The sequence below is a fragment of the Mugil cephalus genome, chromosome 7 (assembly GCF_022458985.1).
Source record: "Mugil cephalus isolate CIBA_MC_2020 chromosome 7, CIBA_Mcephalus_1.1, whole genome shotgun sequence".
Classification (NCBI taxonomy): Eukaryota; Metazoa; Chordata; class Actinopteri; order Mugiliformes; family Mugilidae; genus Mugil; species Mugil cephalus.
Window position 1 is genome coordinate 7,075,042 of NC_061776.1, and position 23,001 is coordinate 7,098,042.

The window sequence follows — 23,001 nt, forward strand, 5'->3', positions numbered from 1 at the left end:
CATGACATCTTAAGGGTGTAACTAACTTCTTTTTTAGCACCAAATTCCTCCAAACAACTCTCTCTTCATTACCGTAATGCAGCATTTTTTTCCAAAAAAAAAGGGCAACTTCCCAGTGTTCAGCCACTTTGAATTTTGTCAATCGGTGAATTACGGTAATTCAAATACCGCAAGCTTTTTGTTTTTAATGCGCATGTCTTAAAGGGTTAACGGTAGCCACAGTTGGTGTTAGCTCGTTTTAAAATGTCAGACGACCTAAACATAATTTTATTTTGTTTTTATAAATTGAATCAGTCATTAAATACATGTTCCTTTCGCCATTTTTCTTCCATCATCTACATCATTTCCCCCTCTTCCTCCATCAAGCCTCCACTCAGGTGCTCTTCTCCTTTGACGTTGGTAATGGTCCTCTGGAGGTCCACGTGGACTCGAGCGTCCCGCTGAACGACAACCGGTGGCACCGAGTCCGAGCCGAGCGCAACGTCAAGGAGGCGACGCTGAGGCTGGACGAACTCCCTGTGGCCACGCGGGAGGCTCCAGCTGACGGACACTTCCACCTGCAGCTCAACAGCCAGCTGTTCATAGGTGAGTGGAGTACACCTCAGTGAAGTTATTACCAATTTCCAAGTGAGAGTCATAAATATAGCGCTGCTTCTTGTTACTGGAGGCATCAGCATTCAACCCTTTAATCCAGGGAGCATGTCGCTAACACATGTCCCAGGTTGAGTTTATTTACTGAGTTAATAAACTAAGTCTCAAAAGCATCTACGGGGGAAAAAAACTATTAAATTCTGTACTAGCTGAAGGGTAAATGTTGCTTTACATCCACCGTCTTTCATCAAATCCATGACGTGTGCATCCTCGAGGCCTGATAAACATGTTAAATACGTAAAACTTTAGCTGAGCTATTTGTATAAAGCTCCTGAAGCCTATGTTGTTTTCTTTTCCTTGTCTTCTCTGACTTGGCACAGTGCTGACGCCAAGTGTTCAATAAAAACAAAACAAACCACAAAAAAAAAAAAGAACAGACAACTGGGACAGTATAATAGAACACCTGCCATGGATGAGAAACAAACGCAGATGCGTCTCAGAGTCTGGTCCTGTTTTTAAGATCCTCACAGTCAAAGCGTTTCAAAGAGTAATACGACTGGAAAGGGATAAGAACTAAGCTAACATGGTTGCCGTTTTTCAAATTTGCAGCTTTTTTTTCCTCCATGCATGTTCAAAGACAAGATATGTGTCTGAAGTTTGATTTTAATTAACTTGAACCATTGTTTCTTGGGTTGCACCCAGGAAATTTGGGCCCCATGAAAAAAATAAATAAAATTTTCTTAGCATTAAAGTGAGTTGAATAAACTAAAAATAATGAAAAGCGTTCATTTTTTAAAAACTGCAGATACTGAAATGAGAAAACAAAGTGACTAAACGAACAGGCTTTGAGGTTTGAAATGTGGCCATAACAAAGTAACATAACCAGTGACCAGATTAAAAGTCCCCCAGAGCCCAGCGTGGAGTCTTCTTAGTGCAAAGTCATTCATCATGTCTTTGAAGTCCAGCTTTCTAGTCTAATGACTTTCAATGGACAATAAGACGATGCTCTAAACCCTGTCCTGGGACACTGTGGACCTCAAATAGGTTTTTATCAGTTTAGCTCATTGAAATGTCTTTCCCCACCAGCGGCAGTCACAAAATATGAGTAAAGCAATGCAGACTTCTCTGAAATATCCTAACTTTCCCACCTATGCGGTTACATCATTATTGACTCCAGGTCCTAATTTGAGATTTTACAGGATTTGACAGGAAGTTACATACGTCTCCTTCGACAATCAAACCTGGCGAAGTAAAGTTTTCCCTATAAATGCTCAACCAGGAGAACAATGTTCCTTATTTCGCACATGTTAAATCGACGGCTGCGTGAATCCCGGTGTCTGCTCATCTGTATTGGACATGAAATGTGCTGTGCATGTACATGTATTCTGCAGGGGCCTCTGCTGCATCTTCAGCCTCACAAAGTGGCGTTTAAAGACAGTAAAGGAGACCAGGTCAGATTTCCTCCTACATGCTGGAATAATTAAAAAAATGTAAGAATTTTAGCACCGTTAAAGAAAAAAAAAATTCAACTGCTACTGGCTGAATTCCAGCAGCTCTAGTGAGTTTGAAAGTGCTTAGACGGTGGGTTTCCTGCCTGTGAAGCAACATCCACAATCAATGAGTAGACATGCAGCACGGAGCAGCGATTCACACGTGGTGTTAATCTGTAAATAAATCCAGTCTGCAAATCTTCTTCAATACTGTAGCCTTGTTCATCTCCACCTCATCAGCTCTACAAAATAAAATCAGTATTTGACCCATTTGCAGACGTGCGAAGGACGAAATAAGTAAAAAAAAAAAAAAAAATCTATCATTTATTATGAGGTTTTATCATTCTCTAAATATTATGCATGTCGCTTCGTATCAGTAAACACACGCGCTGGAAGGAAAACAAACCTCCAAACATTGATGAGACCGGACGAAGGCCGCGGCGGCAGCAGAGAAATTGAGGGGGAATATTGATTCGCTCAGTGTGTTCAGCCGATAATCCACTCTGAATAGCCGGCAGGTCGCCACCGCCTGCGTAAGCCTCTATACATGTTTACTTCGGAATAATTAATAAGCGCAGCACGCTGGAATAAATATGATGGATTTTTACGTCTGAATGTGCGTTCTTATAGAATGATTTGTCAAATATGACTTACAGTGTGAAGAATTTCCGGGTTTTTTTGTTGTTGTTGTTGTTGTTCAGTCCAAGAACAGTGATCCATTGTGTCTTTGAGAAAGCCGCTCGGTGCATCGGCTGCATGCCTGAACAATAAATGTAGGGTACACAATACACGTAGAAATAAGCATTCACATCAGCCAGGCATGTATGCAACCATAAGCCACAACACAGCGGTAGAGACCGCACGTCGATACGCAGCTTCTTTATGAGCCATAATCCTCCGTTCGACAAATTCATAAGGAGAAATGTTTACTTGTATGCCTTTTGATTAAATAAACTCTTATCACATGCGCTGCACGGAGTTACGAGCACTTAGTTACAGAAATTAATAAGGCACAGATTTGTCATCTCTAAATTCATAAGCCATAATTCCATAACTTGTATATTTATGAGCCTTAATTATTCCTTGTACAGATTTATACGGCGGCAAATTGCATTGTTTCGATTAATAGCCCTCGTTATTGTTGTGCGTAAGCCACAGGCTGCCGTTTCCACCTTTCTTTATTGCCATTTGTCGCCGTGCAAATATCCACGCGCAGCAGTTTCAAGTGAAAGATTTTCGCATTCATCGCCAGTTGCATTTCACATTACTTGTCGTATTGCCTGGCTTGTGTAGATAAGCCGTGGTTTATTGGTGCCGTGTGGGCGTCAGCGTGCCCGGGTATTTGTGCTTCGCGTCCAGTGAGTGGTTCCTTTCACGGAGAGTGCGCGTATTTCCATTTTTTCTCGCAGAATAAATGGTGCTGAAATGAGTTTGACTTTTTTCTTAAATCCTCAGTGTTATCCCAGAGACAAGTCGTATTTAAATCTCTTGATCTAATCATACTTGCTCGTAGATAGATATTGTTACTGTAGCCTAACGTGGTCACGCCCGGTTATTATCAGAGGGCTCAGATGAAATGTACGTCACCGTTACTCTTCTGTTTGTGACCACATTAAGCCCCACCCAAACAGATCTTTGCTGGAGGATAATCATTTTCCAACAGAGAGACTCCAGAAAAACATTATGCTGCAAGAAAATGTGTAGGTTTGGTTTGAGTGGTACTATCCCTGAAGCCAAACAAGCATTGATTATTACCGATGAATCAAACCTGAACATTCTTCTGAGTAATTTGTGCTGCGTTCAGAGTCGCACATCTTATAAACAGTTCCTCTGGGTGTGACTAATGTTCACTGCAGGCCAAAGCAGTGGTTAGAAGTTAAGCTTGACTAAATGTTTTACCGAGTATCACCGGTCCTAGTATCATTTCTTGATCTCCGAACAAATGCAGTTTTCTGCTTCTGACTCTCACCTGAGCCTCTCATGTCGGGGCTCTTTGTATTTTGAGGCACGTCCTCCGTCTCTGATGAATCCTTTGATCTTCATTTCGCAAATGGTTTTTCCATTCACACCGAGGCCTCATACTGTACGCTCTCAGGCTGTGATCTCCTGTACTAGTCTTGTTAGAGTTGTGTATGAGGCTGAAATCCTCTGATGTTCCTCTGGTCAGAGGTGGAGCTTGTCTGCATTTGGCTTTTTTGATCTCGTCTTTGATCTTAACTCCACAAATCCGTCATTACGCTTCTTCTAAATGATCCCACCGTCCCAGAAGGACCTCCTGTGAGCACCATCTGCAGCTCAGACAAGGAAGTCTTTCCACTCCGAGTGACGGTGTGCAGCTGAAAACGTGGTTGAAATAGTGAGATGCGTTCACCAGCCAAAATATTAGGTACACTAGTGAAAGCAAATGCACTCAGATGTATTACACCTGCACTAAATCCTCCTTCACGGCTGTTATAGTGTCCAGTTTGTGTTGAAACAGTGCTATTTCAACCAGAATATCATTTTGGATCAACATCTATTATATTTCAACAAACGCAACAACCTTCATGTCACTGCAGGGTTGTTATTAGTATTAGAATCTATTTTCTGTGTGGCTAACGAACTGGCAAATCGGCGTAGTTTTCCATGACTTGCAACATAACTTGCAACTCTGACTTGCATCAGAGCAGAAAAAGCCTAAGTCTAATAGCTCTGGGGTTTATTGATGTTAAAAAGCTCCTGCTGCTGAACCGTAGGAAGTATTTTCAGCTCTGAAAGACACAGAGAGCAAAGTGCCGTCCGAACGATGAGATTTTAACCCACAGTCATTGCAGAAATGGTAGCTTGTGACAGAAGAGGATGTGAGTGTGTGTGTGTGTGTATGTTTGTGGGGGTGGCGGACATTCATTTCAGATTGTTCGACTGTCCATCAGACGCTCCACCTCAAGGTTTGTGGCCGTCAAATAAAATCCTAAGTGCAAGTGAAGAAATGGAGAAAATGTGTTGGATAGGGGAGAAAAAAATCTGCCCTCCTGCACCTGCAAACACCTACAGTAGTTAGACACCTGTAATGGTGCCACATAAAAACAGCTGATTAAAGTCACACCATCAAATCAGCCTTCCACCTACAGCTACTTGTTGCCGTTTCATCATTGTGTTGTTTTGTGAGAGTGGTGTTGACAGGTTAGAGCTTCTAGAGGAGTGAATCTGCTGTAGATGATGAGAGGAGGAGGAGAAAACATACAGACAGAAGAATGTATGTTCTATATTAGTTCTGGTGCAGCTGCAAGTAGATCGACACAGAAATGGAGAAATGACGGTTTGGCATTACTTTTGTTTCCAGGAGGCACAGCGTCCAGACAGAAGGGCTTCAGAGGCTGCATTCGCTCCCTGCAGCTCAACGGCGTCACCCTGGATCTGGAGGAGAGGGCGAGGATCACGCCCGGGGTTCGACCGGGCTGCCCGGGTCACTGCAGCAGCTACGGGTCGCTCTGCCAGAACCAGGGCCGCTGTGTGGAGAAAGAGAACGGCTTCCAGTGCGACTGCAGCCAGTCGGCGTACACCGGAGTCTTCTGCCAAACAGGTACAGACACACACTTCTACACAGTTTAACAAATAAAAAGCTCGGGTCTCAGGAGGTTATGCATTTTTAATTTCTTACACAGTTTTTGGGATCAGTAGAACCTAAGACATATAAAAACTGAGCATAAATAAATCAGTTTTAACCTTTGCTACCACTAGATGGCAGGCTACATCGTCCACTGATGAGGACAACGGGTTTAAATGTAGCAGAATACGCTGCAATAAAACCTGAAATTTCATGTCCCCATATGAGGACGCAGGGTCTCAGGAGGTTAATGTAGTAAGCCTGAACTGTAAAGACATCAGCTGGAGGGACAAATCTAATTTCTTTTTGTATTTAACACTTTCTTGAAAGTCATATCCATAAAACAGACCTTAGCTGCACATCTGCACAGGACTCCTCCACTTTCACCAAATGTTGCTGTTCAATATTTTCCCCTGTAAGTAGTACTAGTACTGCAATATATTTATCCTCATTATATATTATCTTTGTTAGTACATACATTTAAACACTCTGTATGTTTCTGATGAGCCATTACACCGAAATTTCATTGGTTGGAAATGTAAATGACAAATAAAGTCTCTCCCACTAATGCAACGCATGAAATGGCTCTCATGTGTTCTTTGTCTTCATTGACATTAACAATCCACCAGCTTTCACCCCTCTCCTTGACCCGTCTAACCACTTGCGGCTCAATGCCAGCAGCGCCGCCAGCTTTACATGCACTTTTGTTAGCTCATATACGGTACGTCTCAGACAAGGCTCCAGCTGTTGACTTCCTTTAGAAAGAAGAGTGAAAGGACGCCCTTAGATATGTGTGGAGGCTAAATCCTCCAAGATGTCTAGTCCTTTAATGCATGTAGACAGCATGTTTTACTCTCTTTTCTTCCGAGAGATTTTATATCATCTCACTGAAAAAAAGAATCTACTGTTACGGCACTTAACTCTCTTTAAGAAGTACTTTGTTGGAATGAGTCAAAGCTTTCATGTAACTAGGATCTGTTTGATGTTAAATGAAGTGTGTTTCCATTCACCATCACATTAAACTTTGTGTCTGGGCCAAGAGTTTCACAGAGTTCTGCAGAATCCGTTCAACGTTTGCCCTCAGGTGCTGGGATTTGCTGTGAAGTTAGTAGCATCTACCCCAGAATGTGCTTTTTAATTGAAAAAGAAAAGATTGCAAAGGCAGTAAAATAAAATATATATACATATACATACACACACACACATATATATATACACATATAATGTCCCTTTGTCAGTGTGTTTTTAATTAATTGGGTTCTGGTAACCTACTAGCCGTTATGTCACACACCATGTGGCTCCACCCACTTTGTCCTACTTCCTGTAGCTTTGCCTGTGTGAAGGCAACAACGCGTAGGCCCATGTGCTTCTAACTAGTTTTTGCCCCACTTAAATAAGGTCTTTTTTTTTTTTAATATATACACTTCTTCAACCACAGAGTGCATTCGCAATCTTTTCTCTTTTGATCTCTCACTTCACCCTTCGTAAATAGAGCACCTGAGGAAAGAACTGTGTTGAAGTCTCCTGAGTGCCCTAAGCCCCTTTTTGTCTTCTCAGTGCTTTTTAATTGCTTTGATGCACAAGTGAAGCTACTGCATAGACAGAGCTGGGAAACAAAAGTAACCTTGTGCTTTCATTTTGAGAACAGCCTTTTTCCCTTGCAGTCTAATTGAGGCTTTCTGGGGTTATTATACAAGCTGTAAATATCTTATTTAGCAATTTATTATAACATGAACAGTGCCAAGTTACTGTGAATATAGATTAGTTTTTTTTCTCTGATAATGGTGAACAGCATTTCTACAAAAGGAACAACAAAATAAAGTGTATTTTTAATATTCAGTTGTTTTATTCTTACTGTAAATACTGTGCATATAGATAAAATGTGTTGTTATGTATTATATACGGTATGCTGAGGGCCTGTAGGAAGACAGAATATATCCAAGTCTCATCATCTTTTTTGTTTTGTCTTCTTCCAGAGGTGTCGGCCAGCTTCAAGCCGGGAACGTCCGTCAGCTACACCTTCAAGGAGCCGTACGAGCTGAGCAGGAACAGCAGCGCCCTGCCGTCCTCCATCTACTCCGACATGACGCTGCGAGGAGAGAACGTCTCCCTGAGCTTCAGGACCAACCAGAGTCCGGCTCTGCTGCTCTACGTCAGCTCCTACTACAGAGAGTACCTGGCCCTGCTCATCAACAAGCACGGTGAGCAGGATTTTATTTCAAATTTACCACTTTATCCTCCTGAGACCCTGCGTCCTCATATGGGGACATTAAGTTTTAGGTTTTATTGCAGCTTTTTCTCCTTCATTTAAACCCATTGTCCTCATTAGTGGACAGTTTAGTCTGCCATGTAGTGGTAGCGAAGACTAAAACTTATTTATGCTTATTAACATTTCTAGTTTGATATAATGTGCAAATTTCACAAATTAGCAATTGTTGCTAATTAGCAAGTACTAGTTTGAGGACGTTGGGACTTAATTGTTTTTTTGCAATTCTGTCATTGCACAGCCATGTTCAGGTATTAAAATAAACAATTTTAGATTTTGTCACACATTGAGTAACTTTATTAGAATATAAATAATGAAATAATCCCAGTGTCCACATTTGAGGACATTGGTTTTTGTTTTGTTTTTTTCCCAAAAACTACTACTTACTGTTCTAAAATGCTTAGTTTTTATATGTCTTAGGTCCTACTAATTCCAAACAGGAATTAAAAATGCATACCGAATAAAAGCTCAGGTCTCAGGAGGTTATTTGAAGACCTTTTATTTATTTTTTTACGTCTCATCCCATTGGTTTCTTTCCATCATTTTCTGATGTCTTCCCTCCTTGAGCTTATTTAGACTCCTCTATTATTTATTTATTCCTCTTTTCATTTTGCCTCATATGCTCAGAACATCTTTTTATGCCCAGTTATCCCTTCTGTCTTCTGTCATATTTATTGCTCCCTCCTTTTCTACAATTTTCCTCTTTAGGTTTTACACCTAAAATCTCAAGTTCCTTTTCGACACCTTTCCTCCCTTTTTATTTCCAATTACTCAGCTATCCTCTCGTCTCCTCCTACCCATCATTCTCTCCCCATCTGTGCCATCTCCTCTTGATATCGACCTCCCCTCCTCTGCCTTTTAGCTGTACCAGATCTATCAGAATCTGTCCGACCTTTATTCTCTCCATTCACCTCGTCGGCCTCTGCTGCCTTTTAATCCATCCAGCTGGCTCGTTTTCAAGTTTCAACCCTAAACCCTAATATATATATATATATATATATATATATATATATATATATATATATATATATATATATATATATATATATATATATTATTTTTTCGCTCCTTGTCACTGAGACCTGAGCAGAAAAGAAAGTTTTCTAAATGGTGTCCATCCAGTACATTGCTGAATAAAACTGCTCAATGCACATGAAAATTTTATGTCAGTTAATTATATTTCTTAATTTAAAGGATCTCTTCAACTGTAAAAAGCTTTAATATATTTCCCAACAGGGTATTAATTCAAAACTGAGTTGATCTTTTTTCTTTAGCACCTCAGCTCATAAGCTCAAATATAGAAATGAAGCTAAATGGACCAAGTGGATGTGGATTTTTTAAATTATTTTTCTTGTTTAATGTAACTCTGCAATAATAAACAGTGAATCCTTGGCAGGAAATGTCATGCTGGGATCAATCAAGATAGAAAATCATATATCAATAATGTGACGCGTTTGAAAGACGACAGGTTAATCCTTCTCCTTTGTAATCTTAAAAACCTCCCACAAAAATCAAAGCGTCTTTTAATGCTCTGAATATTAGCAAAAATTAATTAGATGTGGTGTTTTGTTATTGGTAGGGAATTATCTCCTAATCCTCTTAGTGATGAATCAGACTGATGAGTATCTGAGTTGATAAAACTTTTCACGCTGAGGTGATAAATAAATCCTAATGATTAAAGGCTTGGATGTTTTTATCGAGAGACAGAGAGGGAGAAAAAAGCAAAAAACAAAGATTAGATTGGTGAAACTTTTTGTCTGTGTGTGAAGATAAGCTGGAGGTGAGATACAGACTGGACAGCAGCAGAAGCGCTGAAGTGTTGAGGAGCGGCGTGAGGAGTCTGGCCAATGGACATCTGCACACCGTCACCATCAGGAGGCTGGCCAACTCCGTGTCTGTGCAGGTAACAGGAAACACTGTCAGGAGACTGTTTATTATTGTACTCATGGCTTCAAGGCCTGTGTTAAACTCACTCGTACGCAAAATAACTCCGTCTTCACAACCAGTCTTCTCCCATTCATAATTATCAAAGAGCACTTTGTAAAGGAATCTTGTAGGATGCCTTCAACTTAAAGAAAACAAGCTAAACCACCAGATCAAGAGGAAGAATATACACGTATATACTTTATTCATCATATGTTGAAATTTCATTTCCCGTATGATCTTATTTTAACCAGTTCCTACGTGACTGTTTTTTCTCATACTGTTAGGATGGTGGTCATAATGTTATGCCTGATTGTTGTACGTAGAACTATTATTTAGGACTCCTTTGTGCCTCCAAAACAGAACAGTTTGGTGTTAGTGGGGCCTCTGTGGATCATCCTATAGATGAATGGAAGTTTATACGAACACAGAATAAAAAGGAAAAAAGGAAACAAATGACAATTAAAAGACAACGCAAAGTAAAACAGCAAAACACATTTTTATGTTCCGGAGTGGGAAGAAGGCAAAGCTTATTAAATCCCACCCCTTCTCCCCATGTTAATTCAATATATATCGTGATAAGTTATAAAAATACTAATATTTATATATGACATAATAATGTATAACATGCAATACCTGTGCTTTAGTTACTCCCAAACCATTTGTGTGTGTCTGTGTCATGCTGCTGCCATCTTTGCTATGGGGTGGGGGTGTCTGGTCTGGTCTAGGTGGGTACTACATGTGTAAGTAACATCCACGGAAATGCCAGGCCCAAACGTTTCCCAGCTGAACATTGAATTGTCACAAGATGTTCAGTGTTATTTTACTGCTATGAGTGGTCATAATGTTGTAGCTGATCAGTATACAGCATGTCTCGATGCTCCACATTAACCCTATATACACACCACTACCACTTAAAGTGTGTTTTCACATTTTAACTCTGACATAGACAAATTAAAATGGGCTTTTGTACCCGTTAGAACATTTTAACATAGCTGTGGATTCACTACCTTCAGCACCAGTGGAAACATGGTGATTAGCCACTTGTCAACATTTTACACAAATGTGACAGTGGTGGACGTTATAAAGTGATTTGTTTTCCCACTCATGAGATAACGAGTCGCCGATTGCCACCTCGAGATGACACGTGGAAGATCAAGTGTGTCATTTTAATCAGAGTCTTGCTCCTCTCAGCGATATGATGATAATAATAAAGCCTCAGTGCTCACAGCAGAGCGGGAACAAACTACAGATTAAAAAAAAAAGAAGAAGAACAGCTCCAGATGAAATATGAAGCAACCTGATCAGATCTGAATCTTTTTTATCTTGTTAACAACGGCCTCAAATGATGTACGAGGTAAACTTCATCTATCCACAAGCCGGCAGACTGAACGTCTCCATGATTAACACCCCGAGATGAAATGGAAGGTGACCTCGTCTGGAACCACCGTGTCTAGTTTATAGAGAAATATTTTGGTCTCCATCCCATTCAGTCAATATATTGTTGGCAACATTCTCCCGGACGCATCAGGTGAACTTCAACCAGAGTTTCACCCGGCGATATCCTCACAGTCTCTACTGAGGGGGGGGCGATACCGGGAATTTTGGCATAGATACGATACCAACTAAATACAGGGCTAGTATCGCCGATACCGAAAAATTCATTAGTGCAAAAGAAGGAAAAGGAACAATGTAACAAAAATATAAATATAAGGATGTAAACACCAAAACAACAATGAAAGATAACTAAAAGTATTGAGCTCATCACGTTAGTATTGATCCAATACCGATACTACCCATGGTATCGATACTATGGATATTTACATCAATACCCCCAGCCCGAGTCTCTACACTGCTCTCTCAAGTGGATACCATTAAATCCTGTCATCTGAGTAAGTGTCCCATAGAAAAAAAGACTCGTCTTAATCTAAATAACTCTGGGCTACTGTGTCCTCTATGACTGGAGTTATCAGAGACCAGTGTTCTGGTTCTCTTCAGTTCCCTGACAACACTCCAGTAGATATTTCTTTCTTTCCTCGAAATCTGATGTACTATATTTAATAAGTCGAGGAGTTTTTCCTGTGATTTGAACCTTATTGAGAGAGTCTTTTCTGTATAGACTGAGTAAAACCGCTCCGGGTTATTATATGTGGAAGGCAGTGGTAAAATAAACCTCATTACTTTATGACAAACGAAAACTTTGCCTGGAGCTTATTGTTATATTAGAGTGTAATGATGTTGCAAAGCTGCTTGTTCTGCCATTTGTAGAACCTCGTGGGTTTTTTGTTTCTGTTACTGTAGATATACAGAAATACATTGTCTGGTAAAACACCAATATTAATCATTTCACCACCTTTATCTTCATTTTTCACCAATGTGTTGATGATGGGAGAGTCTGACCACTGCACTAAGCCTTGTCCAGCACACCCCAAAGATTCTCTATGGGGTCTTATGCTCGTTAGGTTTATTGTTCATTCTAAATTTGATGTAGGTCTGAGTGTGAATGGTTGTCTCTCTTTGTGGGGATGGATGGAAGTTAGTGTACACATTCATGGCTCAACGGGATGTTTTGGTGCTTCTCCCGCCTACTTAACGTTCCCTTACAAACCCCTTTCATTGGAGGCTTTTGTTCAGTTTCCAAAAAGTGGATCCAACCATCTTCACTGTCCCATGGTGCATTCTGTAGCGCAGACCCTCGTTAAAATAAACTCCAGTGGAGAATTTCACTCTGGACTACTGTCACTTATTTCTCCCACTTATAAAACAAAGGGAAAGCTGACCAGTTTTGAAGAGTCAACTATAAAACAAAAGCAACCACAGTTTTTAACATGGAGATAACAGCGTCTGGTTATTAGTAGTTTTGAGAATGCACTAATGTGTTGGTTTAAATATTTAATCACATTTTCCTGCTTCCTTTCAGATTGATCAAAATGCCCGAGAAGACTTCAACCTGACGTCTGACAGAGAATTTAACGCCATCAAGTCGCTGGTGTTGGGCAGATTGGACGGTAAGTTAGCGTAAAGTAAATGCAGAGAGAAGGCCTTTTTGGTTAGGGAGCTCTCAGATGTGCATTTCAATAACAACTCTTAGACATTTGGCCTCATCCAACACTCGATGGGGGATTTATTAGGGAGTAAATGCTGAAAAACAGATTGACTATGCAAGTGATATGTTCATCTTGGTCCTAACAAACACAATCCTCTCCGGATCTGAGAATTTACCCGTCCTGACATCATGTGGGGAAATAACCACTCCCTCCTGTAATGATACTGCCCTTGACCCACCCCCAGAAAGATGACCCTGCCCACCCTCCCTCTAAAATTACCGATCAGGTGCCATTTTTTATCCTCGCAAACATGTATGGCAAAGGAACGAGCAAACCATAACACTAACCCTTAAAGTTTGTTCGTATGTGTTGTTACAGTTGCTACCATGTAGCTAATGCTAGTTTCTGCTAACATATTCAGACATAATATTTTTTAACTATTCAGACACGTGCAGCTGCAGAGTCTGAACTTCTTTAGGAACCCCTCCTTCTGGGACAGATTCTGGTTCAAACTGGTAACGTTGACCGACAGCGCCTCTATCAGCCATAGTCATAAATCCACCGTAAACGTTAGCGCATGGTAACATCAGCGAAAGCTGCATCCTCTACCCAAGAGAGAGGGCGTGGATTTGGCGTAGACAGACACAGCTCATTAATTTAAAGGTGCAGGCGCAGAAGCAGCCTGTTTACAGTAGAATTCAGTAGAGCAAGTTTTTGGCTGGCTGAAATTTGGGATAATACACTTTGAAAACAATGTTGGACCTCTGACACCTATGTGAAATTGTTGGGGGGGAAAAAAATGAGGCGTGTGTGCCGTGGAGCATCACATCTATCATGAATTCAGTAAAAGATGTTTTTCCAAGTTTCCTTGACAAAAATAATGAATTGAATAGAAGATTTTTCAACAGTTCTCTTTTAAATTGTTCCACCCAAGGGTCCAGTGAGTCCACTCTGTTCTATTTGGGAGCAGGTACCGGCCTCTTTACCCGACAGTTCAGTTGGAGGTCTTTAAATACGAATCCTGGATTGACCCCGTATGCAGTGTCAGTCCCCAAACCCTGGATGGAACAAAAGCTGTTGGGATCCAGCTCGAAGGACCAAGTTGAAATTATTTAATCAAGAACGACAGTCACTGGAGTTTCAAAGTTTTACTTGCAGAAAGGAGTCGATACGTGAGCTACAGCAAGTACAGAATCGACTGATGATAGTGAGGTTGCATTCACTTTTATACAGTAGACCCTGTCCTAGAGTGGAGACAACCTTGTTAAAGAGACAGGCTGTCAGCCTCATTGGAATTCAATTGCTCATAACAAAAGGAGCTGTAGGTTGGATGCCTCTATACCTTATCTGTGGGACCTTCCTCCTAGTATTTGGTGAGAGACCAGCCAGTCAGAACCAACTCCTCCAGGAGCTGATATTTCTCTGTTGAGTGGATTTACAAGGTCTACACCACACCTCTCAGTCTCATCATTTTCATTCTGAGGGAGGTTATTATATTGAGTTTTGTTTGGTCCATCAATTTTTTGCTAGAGTATTTCAATATTTTAAATTGGAGGACCTCTAGGTGGAAATTAAAAAATAATAACCAGAGGTACGTTAGAGTCTATATCTCATGAACAAAGTTGTTCAGCTACTTGTAGCATTTTTTTGTCGTGGGAGATAGTGTCTGTTATTCTAAACCCTATAATACAGGATGTGTAGCAAGCTACACTATAGAGTGCTGTATAAACCTCGTTACATTTAGTTGGGCGCTTGTCTTTGTACATTATATTGAGATAATTTTGGTTTGATAAAATAAAAAGATTTGGATTGAAATATATAAAATGCTAAATTGTTGTATCGTAATCCCTTAATTTAGTGAACCTCCAGCTACCATCACCTTCCTCAGCACCTTTACATGTAATTGATGCTTTATTACAAAGAATGAACCAACGGCACAGATGCTCTGGTGCCGCCCTTTATCCACTTAACTTCCACTTTGTATAATTCCTGGATGGGGAACAGTAAATGAGTTAAAGTGACAAATGTTATTGGCTTTCTCTTTGCTTCATGGTCTGACGGACTCCATCAAAGACTAGGCTGAATGATGTGAATGGCAATTTTATTCATACCAGCTAGTTCTATCAAGTTATATTATGTAAGAAAATTATTCAATTTGCATCAGTATTGTCAGTCTTTGAGCTAAATTACTGGTGACTAGAACCTCTTGCAGCAGTTTGCCGTTAGCATCTTTGTGTTCCCAATGTGCAGTTACTCATTTTTAGCCATGGAAATGAAATCCAGTTTGCTATTCCAAAGTCTGAACTGTCTATATTTATTTTAACTTACTATTAAATCAGCTCCAGCGTTTTAACTCCATCATGTCAGCATGTGAACCTTCTGTCAAACTAGAGAGGGCAGAGAGTCAGATTATGATCAGAAAAGCAGCAAGAAAGTGAATTTTCTGTCGCTCCCCTCCAACCCCATCATCCATCAGCCTAACTAATGGAGCCAGAAGGAGTATAGAGAGGCTGGGGGAGGGCGGGTGACGGATCAGCTGAGAGGAACTCACCAGCTGCAGCCATGTTTCCTGCTGCTCTCATCAGCATGCAGATGTGTCCCAGTAAAACCACAGTCACCTCTCAGTCATCTGAACACCGACACTGATGCAGCCGCTTCCAGCCTTAATGTTGGCTCTCACAGCTGCTGTTTACACCGCTGTGAAGGAGCGGAGGTGAATGATGAAGGGATTGAAATCAATAAAATGGACAGAAATAGGTGGAGAGTGCACATCTGTCTAGTGGATTGATGGATGCAGACTTCAAAGCAGAGTACCAGGCAGTTATGGATGGTGCCAAATGTTGTTCGAGCTTCGCATGCTTCATCTAGAAGACAAAGAAAAGCCTACATGCAGCCAGCGCCCCATATGGGATGTTTGGGAATCTTAGGACCATTTTATGTTTCTTTGTGTTTCTGACAAAAGCCCAGATATTCACACTCCTCAGTGATGCTTCCACTGTGTTTTTATTCCTTCTTTTCCACTGAATGCACCCACAAAGATGGAGTGTAAGGAGTATTTCGATATGTTTCAGAGGGTGGCTCCATATTCTCACGTCACGACGTCAGCTGGAGGCAAAACAGAGGGAAGCTTGAGGCGAACACTTGTCACTTTCAACCATGAAAATGTCGTCTTGCTGTATTTTTAGCTGATAAAACTGAAAAATCAAACACTAACATAAAGTTTTGTCACATACCAGCCACTGTCAGTCGTAGACAACTTTGATGAAAAAGAAACGATTGGAATCCATGTGCACACTTCATATCAGATAACATGTAATGCATCATAATTTTCAGCCTGGTTAACATTATGGTTAGACTAAATTGTGACTGAAATTATGTTATTTGGGTGATACTCGTTTCATGTAATGCTTACCACTAGCTAACTCAACATTAGTTGTTTCATTGGTGTCCAAGCAGAAGTTGCATCTGCTATGTTGCCCTCCACAGTGGTTCCACTTACATCTTGTAATATCTTTTGGAGAACCTTCACTTGTTATAGACAGACCAGACTTCGTCCCCTCTGTGTCCTCCTTCGGTCAAATCGTCCATCCAGTGAGTGACAGTGTAAGGATCGGTCATCCCGTCAGACAGAGTCAACTTTTTAAAATTACACTCACATATTTTAGAGAATATACTAATAGACTCACACCCCGAGACCGTCTTTTCCTCGTCCATTCTTGCAATTGAAATATGCTAACCACTGTTAACAGGCTACAGTGTTTGAGATCTATTGCCTCCGGCTAAGCCCCGCCCCTCAAAAAAATGCCTGCATAACCTCCTGTTAAATAGACCTTCAACTACCACCGATTTCCAAACTGGACACAGATGTGTTCTTGGCTGAGCCAGAGTGTTCTACTGTGGTTCCATTCCATTTTTGTTGCTTCTGGGGCAAAAAGAGTGAGGTGACATAGTGCACAGAGTGAGTGATGTTTGGTGGCGGTCGTAGAATTTGTTGGTGTGGATTGGCAGCCATGTTTCTGTCAGTCTGCCCCAGGCCAGCTGTGACTACTAAGGTAGTTTATCACGACCAGGATGTGAGTGTGTGTGGGGGTGAGTAATGTATTCAATTGTAAGTGCTATATAAAACCAATGTGTTATTATGCAGTGGTTTCATCTAGTTCAATAGATGTTCTTGACAGTTTTGGAGTAGTTTAATAACGTTACATGTGATGAGTGGGGTTCCTTCCTTGTGCATCTTGGAGAGTTTATAAATATTAAAGGTAGTGTCTTCCCAAGGCTGCAACAGTCAATGGCCTTTTCCATTTCCAGCTGTTGTGGGTAGTTTTCTTCTTCTTGTCAGTGTCTCTCATATGTGGCTGTGTCACTGACAGAACAGATTTGTTTGGCATGATCAACCATATTTAAACTACTGCATATCTTTGTCGGCAGTGATGCCTATAGTGACACTGCCTTACTACTGGTCAATGGCAGAAATACCCCTCAACCTTAGTTGTTCTGCCTCCAGATTAGGCTGTGATTAGGTCTACCACAGGTATCTGTTAGGGTGTTGTGGAGAAGTTCAATCCTTTAGACAAGACCTGTCTGGGCTGTTTGTTCGCTCTGTATTGGGACGTGCATTCGTGGATGGGTCGAATAGTTTAGGCTCTAACCCAATGTTGGTACTGGTTCCACAGGAGATGGGTCTGATAGCTGAGGACTCTACCTAGTAAGCCTGCGCTTTAATGTTTTAGAGCAAAATTATCTATTGGGTGATATACTACTATAAGGTCTAGGATAGGATGGAGCTCGACCTTTAAGGGCAAACACCAGATCACATAAAGTTGCTGTAACATTGATAAAAGGTCAGATCTCTTTATTTCCCTGTAGAGTCTGATGACTTGGATCCAGACCTGGTCAGGTTGGCGTCTCTGGGTTTTACCGGCTGCCTCTCAGTGGTTCAGTTCAACACCATCAGCCCTCTGAAAGCAGCTCTGCTCCACCCGGACTCCAGCCCCATCGTCATCACCGGACCTTTAGTCCAGTCCAACTGTGGCTCTGCAGCTTCAGCCAATCCCTACGCAGCCGAAAACACCCACCACCTGTCAGGTAAGAGATGGAGTGAACTTTGCCTGAATGTAATTGAAACGGCATAATTCAAATTCACCTTTTAATTGGATCCATAAAAAGCCTGAAGACCATGCATCAGGTCAGATCTGGAGGACATACACCACCCGTTGTCCAGTTTAACTTCAATTAAGCGTACACATGCTGGAGAAATATCAATTTCCAATTGCATTTTCTGGGTTTTACTCTGATTTTAGTTGGAGTAACATTTTTACTTAAGTGGCCAGTTAAAGTCTGATTAAGGCAATAATTCATTTTCACATGCATGTAAACGTATTGCGTGTTCCTCGTCTTTGGGAGTTTAATGATAGCGTGGTTGAGTCACTCCTGTGGAACACAGGGAGATTTCATTCCTCTGAGTTTGTTCTGATCCGGTTTTGGATGCTTTGGAGAGCTAATGCAATATTTGCTTTCTGATCTTGTTCCCACATATTTTCTCATTTGCTGCTTTTCCATTCCTCCCTAGAAATGTGCAAAACCTAAAGGTATCGTAACAGAAACGCCCTCTTAAATATCTCTAAAACCTTTTCATGCTCTCATGAAATGGTTCTCATGTAGGGGTCAGGTGACCATTTGATTTGAAGTCCATCTTCCTCAAAGTGAAGACTCACGTCACAATTTGTCAGAGTTATGGTTCATTCTCAAAACATCCTTTCAATGGAAACATAGAAAGCGCAATTGTACGTCGAAGTTTCAGAAATATCGGTTTTATTTTGCGAACAACCAATGGAAACGCAGCCAATGTTGTCCTCTTGTGCTCTGTAAATGCCCATTTACAATTTCTGCTTCTCTTTTGCTGCCTGCACCTTTTTCTGCTCCCTTCTCTCTACTTTCTGTGCTGTAGACCAGCCCGGTTCAGTGGGTTCAGGTCAACCTTTAGTCAATGCCATCCGGACCGACTCAGCCCTGATTGGAGGTACTAAACGTTTTCACCATCTCTCACCATTTAGGAAACTCACTCTCAAATCATATAGTCTTTCATCTAGAAAATACTAACACATTTGTGCCTTTTTTTTTCTTTTCTTTTTTTTTTTTTTTTAAAGAAAGTGCCAAAGGACAAGTTTAAAAGGTTTACTCAGGAGAACAAAGCCAAGGACAGATGTTGATCTCAGAGACAGTAAAGTGATGTGCCAGCCATGAGTTCATTTAAAAGCCATTTAAAACTGTGTTGCTCTGCCGGCACAGATTGATTCAAAGTGAAGACTGGAAAAAAAAAAAAAGGTTCAATCTATAATTGAGCAGATAGAAAGGAGGTGAGACCTGGAGAAAAGCCATTTAAAACTGGCCATTACACTGTCCAGTACACTGAGGGCGGTTTAACCAATTACACCTGTGCAGAAATTTGGGAAAACTTTTGCCTTTATCCTATAAAAGTGTGCTCCATTTATTTTTATATAATTTCATCCACAGTCCTAAGAGCTCAATTATCTGCAAAGTCAGTTTCAAAAATAACTTCAGAAAAGGTTTAATTAATAGGAACATTGTGTCTAATTGTGTCTGTAGTACTGTTACCATATTTGTTCTTGACAGTTGTTTCATTTGTAATTTCTGTTACAATTATGTTTTTCTTTTTATTTCGTTGCCTTGTTATCTTTGCTCGACTTTGTTTATAATTAAGTCCGTTATTACTTAATCAAGTTATTCATTTTTTCTCATTTAAGATAATTGTTGGTTTGGTTTTGTTTGAAGATGGTATTCGTCACTTGATATGAATTTGTTAATTTTATCTGTACTTTTTTCCAAGTGCATTTAATATGACCCCAGGAAGAATAGTCGCTGCTGAGGCAGTGACTAATGGGGATCAGAAATATATAAATAAATAAGGCAGGTATCATAAAACATTTAGACAATTACAGAGCCCCTAAGGGGACACGAGGGGGGGAGAATTATTTTGTGCTCAAAAGATACGCATCTCTTGCTCCAGCTGCCTCTACGAGGTGCACAAGATGAAAAATGTATTAGCACACGACTAGTTTCACCTGGGACGTCCTGTGATTCATATCAACCCCCCACGTCTAGTTTCATGTGGCCTGATCTCTGCTGTTTCCCATCTCACTCGTACATGTCAGCGGGCAATTTATAGTTCTGACAGCTTTAGTTACTTTGTAAATTATAATGGATAATACAATATATATTTTTGTTACTATTTATCCCGGGGAAGAAATTACCAAAGACCTGCCTGGTGTTTAAATCAGCTCCATCTTTGCCGATACACAAGTAAATGCTTGATTTCATCCATCTAGGCAGGTGAATGGGTCAGAGATGTCTTATTTATTACCACCCCCCCCCCCCCCCCCATGTCCCTTTAGGGCTCAGTAGACAATACACCATGACATACAAATAATAAAAAAAAAAAAAAAAAAAAAAAAAAAATCCATATAACGATTTAAAGTCCAGACAAAGTTCCTCACGAGAGCAGGTTTGACTTTTCAGCCACTTTTTTTTTTTTTTTTTTAAAGGTGGTGTAATTGTCACAGTGTGTTCCTCTGATGGACGCCACCATTTGGCCAAATTAAATCACGTAGGGTTGTACATCACAGTCTCCTCTAGTCTAGTTTCTTCATGAAGCCCTGTCATAGTTGAGGGGCTAATTCATTTGAGACCTTAAAGATGAGAGACATCCAAAAACAGTTGGTAGCTATCAAAGTCCAAGATTTTGTACTTGTTTTAGTGTAATTTTACAATAACGGTATATATTATTATTATATATTTAATAGATTTCAGATGGATTCAGGAATTTATTGTTTAATGTCCTTGAATGTACAACAGGGATAAGAGTTTGTACAGATACTGGAGTAGCGGTATGATGTCGTTTAATCATTCATATAGAATGACTTTTTTTTTCATCATTTTTTAAGTCTTGAAATCCGTCCATGTTGCAGGTGTCGTTGCCGTCGTCATCTTCGTGGTTTTGTCTGGCCTGGCGATCACAGCCAGATTCCTGTACCAGAGGAAGGACACGTACCGAAACCAGGAAGTGAAGGGAGTCAAGCAGGAGGACAGCCCAGACTTTCCTTTCAACAACCAGGCCGGCTCCCAGAATCTCACCGCTGAAAACCCAAAGGAGTATTTCATTTAACCGCGGACCTGGTGGTTTCTGGAGCCCAGCGGGGGCAGACGGGAGTGTCCTGACACACCTCAGGGCTTTGCAGTGCACTTAAGAGCCACTCGGACACTTCTTCTCTGGCAGAGGAGGCTCTGGAGCACGTGGAAGGCAAACATGAACGATTCAGTGTTTTCTTTCTGTTGCTTTACTGGAAATTGTAAATGGACACTGAAAACTGGCGACTGTGTCGGACTTTAAAAACGTGTTGATATACTTGTTCTGTACATATTTGAAAATGTAAATGTTGAATAATGTCTTTGTAACGATCTCTGGCTAATGTCACTTTGTCATGTTGAAAGTAATGGAGGTGTCAGTATTTTATTGTGTATAGGCAGGAAATAATGTGGAGCGACATCTTCTTGTGGTTGAGTTTCTACCCAGAGAGGGACGGAGAGCAAATCCAAATTGGCACGATGTTAGTTTATTTCCTGTGTGGGAGGTTTTACCCACATTTCACCCACTGAATGTCCAAGGATATCTCATCTTTTTTTGCTAGCATCCCCTCAGTTATTTTCCTTTCAGCTCCTCTTCTTGAAGTGCGTGGGATCTGTGGTCTAAAGATACACTATACACCAGTTATTTCCATTTCAAACCATTTGACAAAATTTTCGGAATCGTGAACTTGGTTGTGGGTCTAAATCAGCCGTAAAGCTGTAATCAGTATTGTTGATAATAAAAATGACCATGTGGGAACCATCACCTGAGTCTGCAGTGACTTTCAGCTCATCAAGCCAACGTGTCGACCACTTTACCGTTCACTTCTGTTCTGGTGGACATAGCGGAGCGTTTAGCAAACACTTCCCTGGGGATAGTGGTAGAGACCAAAAATATAAGTGAGCAGAGGTTTAACCATCATCAGCCTCAGTCCAGATTGAACAGCCATGGTTGAGGGACTGAAATGAATAAAGTTTAGAAAAGGAAAGTTGTTACAGTGAAAGCATAATTAAAAACTTAAGTTTTAGGTTTGTTGCAGCTTATTCTGCTTCATTTAGACCCGTTGTCCTCATAAGTGGACGCCTTTATCTGCCATCTAGTGGTAGCAAACACTAACCAGTGTTAAAAAAAAAAAAAAGTAGCATGATAGTGGGAATTTCAGCAAAATCTTCATATTATTCTTATTTTTATGGTTGAAACTTCTGGTTTGATATGACTCACAAATTTAACAAATTCTATCAGTAGTAACAAGCTACAGCGTCGCTAATTAGCAAGTACCCGTTTGAGGATGTTGGGATTAAATGTCCTATTCAAAGATGAAGCATAGTTTTTAATACGTCTTAGGTCCTTTGAGAAACAATGCACAATAAAAGCTTGGGTCTCAGGAGGTTAATGTTTATCTTAGGGATCAGCCACAACATTATGACCACTGCCAGGATAAGTGAACAACACTGACCATCTTGTGACAATTTAGTGCTCTGCTGGGAAACTTTTGGACCCGACATTCATTCATGTGGATGTTACTTAGACATGTAGCACCCACCTAAACCAGACCAAACACCCCCACCCCAAAGTAATGACACTCCTTGATGGTAGGAGCCTGACACAGACACACAAAAACACTTTATGAACAACTCAAATCAGGTATGTACAATAATTGAGTTTCTGGTACAATAACTTGTCATTTCCCCTCTGGCAACACTTCCAGACACCACAGGACGCCCTCAGAAGGTCCATGTCCATTCTCTGATGTGTAGTTCTCCCTTGTGCCTCCACAACAGTTGTGACACAAGTCTTGGTGTTATGCCCAATCGGTGTAACCTTTAAGCAGCAAAACATTCACGTAGCAACTCAGTGAGGGCCAAAATTATTTTAAAGTTTAGACTGACGTGCAGCCTTTGAGCAAGTAAAGTTTAATTAAAACCCCAACTGCATCTGAAGCTGTAGAAGTTGTA

General features: G+C 40.7%; 1 protein-coding gene across 2 annotated transcripts in view; it reads left to right on the forward strand.

Moving 5' to 3' along the window:
• LOC125011377 (contactin-associated protein-like 4) overlaps positions 1–21,811 on the forward strand; it is a 114,952-nt gene extending 93,141 nt beyond the window's left edge. For both annotated transcript variants that reach the window (XM_047590569.1, XM_047590570.1), the window contains exons 17-24: positions 367–585; positions 5,404–5,643; positions 7,644–7,868; positions 9,703–9,836; positions 12,777–12,864; positions 17,770–17,988; positions 18,851–18,922; positions 20,889–21,811. In XM_047590569.1, coding sequence (XP_047446525.1) covers positions 367–585; positions 5,404–5,643; positions 7,644–7,868; positions 9,703–9,836; positions 12,777–12,864; positions 17,770–17,988; positions 18,851–18,922; positions 20,889–21,085 — 1,394 coding nt within the window. In that variant the 3' untranslated portion in view covers positions 21,086–21,811. The remainder of the gene's footprint in view (positions 1–366; positions 586–5,403; positions 5,644–7,643; positions 7,869–9,702; positions 9,837–12,776; positions 12,865–17,769; positions 17,989–18,850; positions 18,923–20,888) is intronic.
• Positions 21,812–23,001: the final 1,190 nt, after the last annotated feature.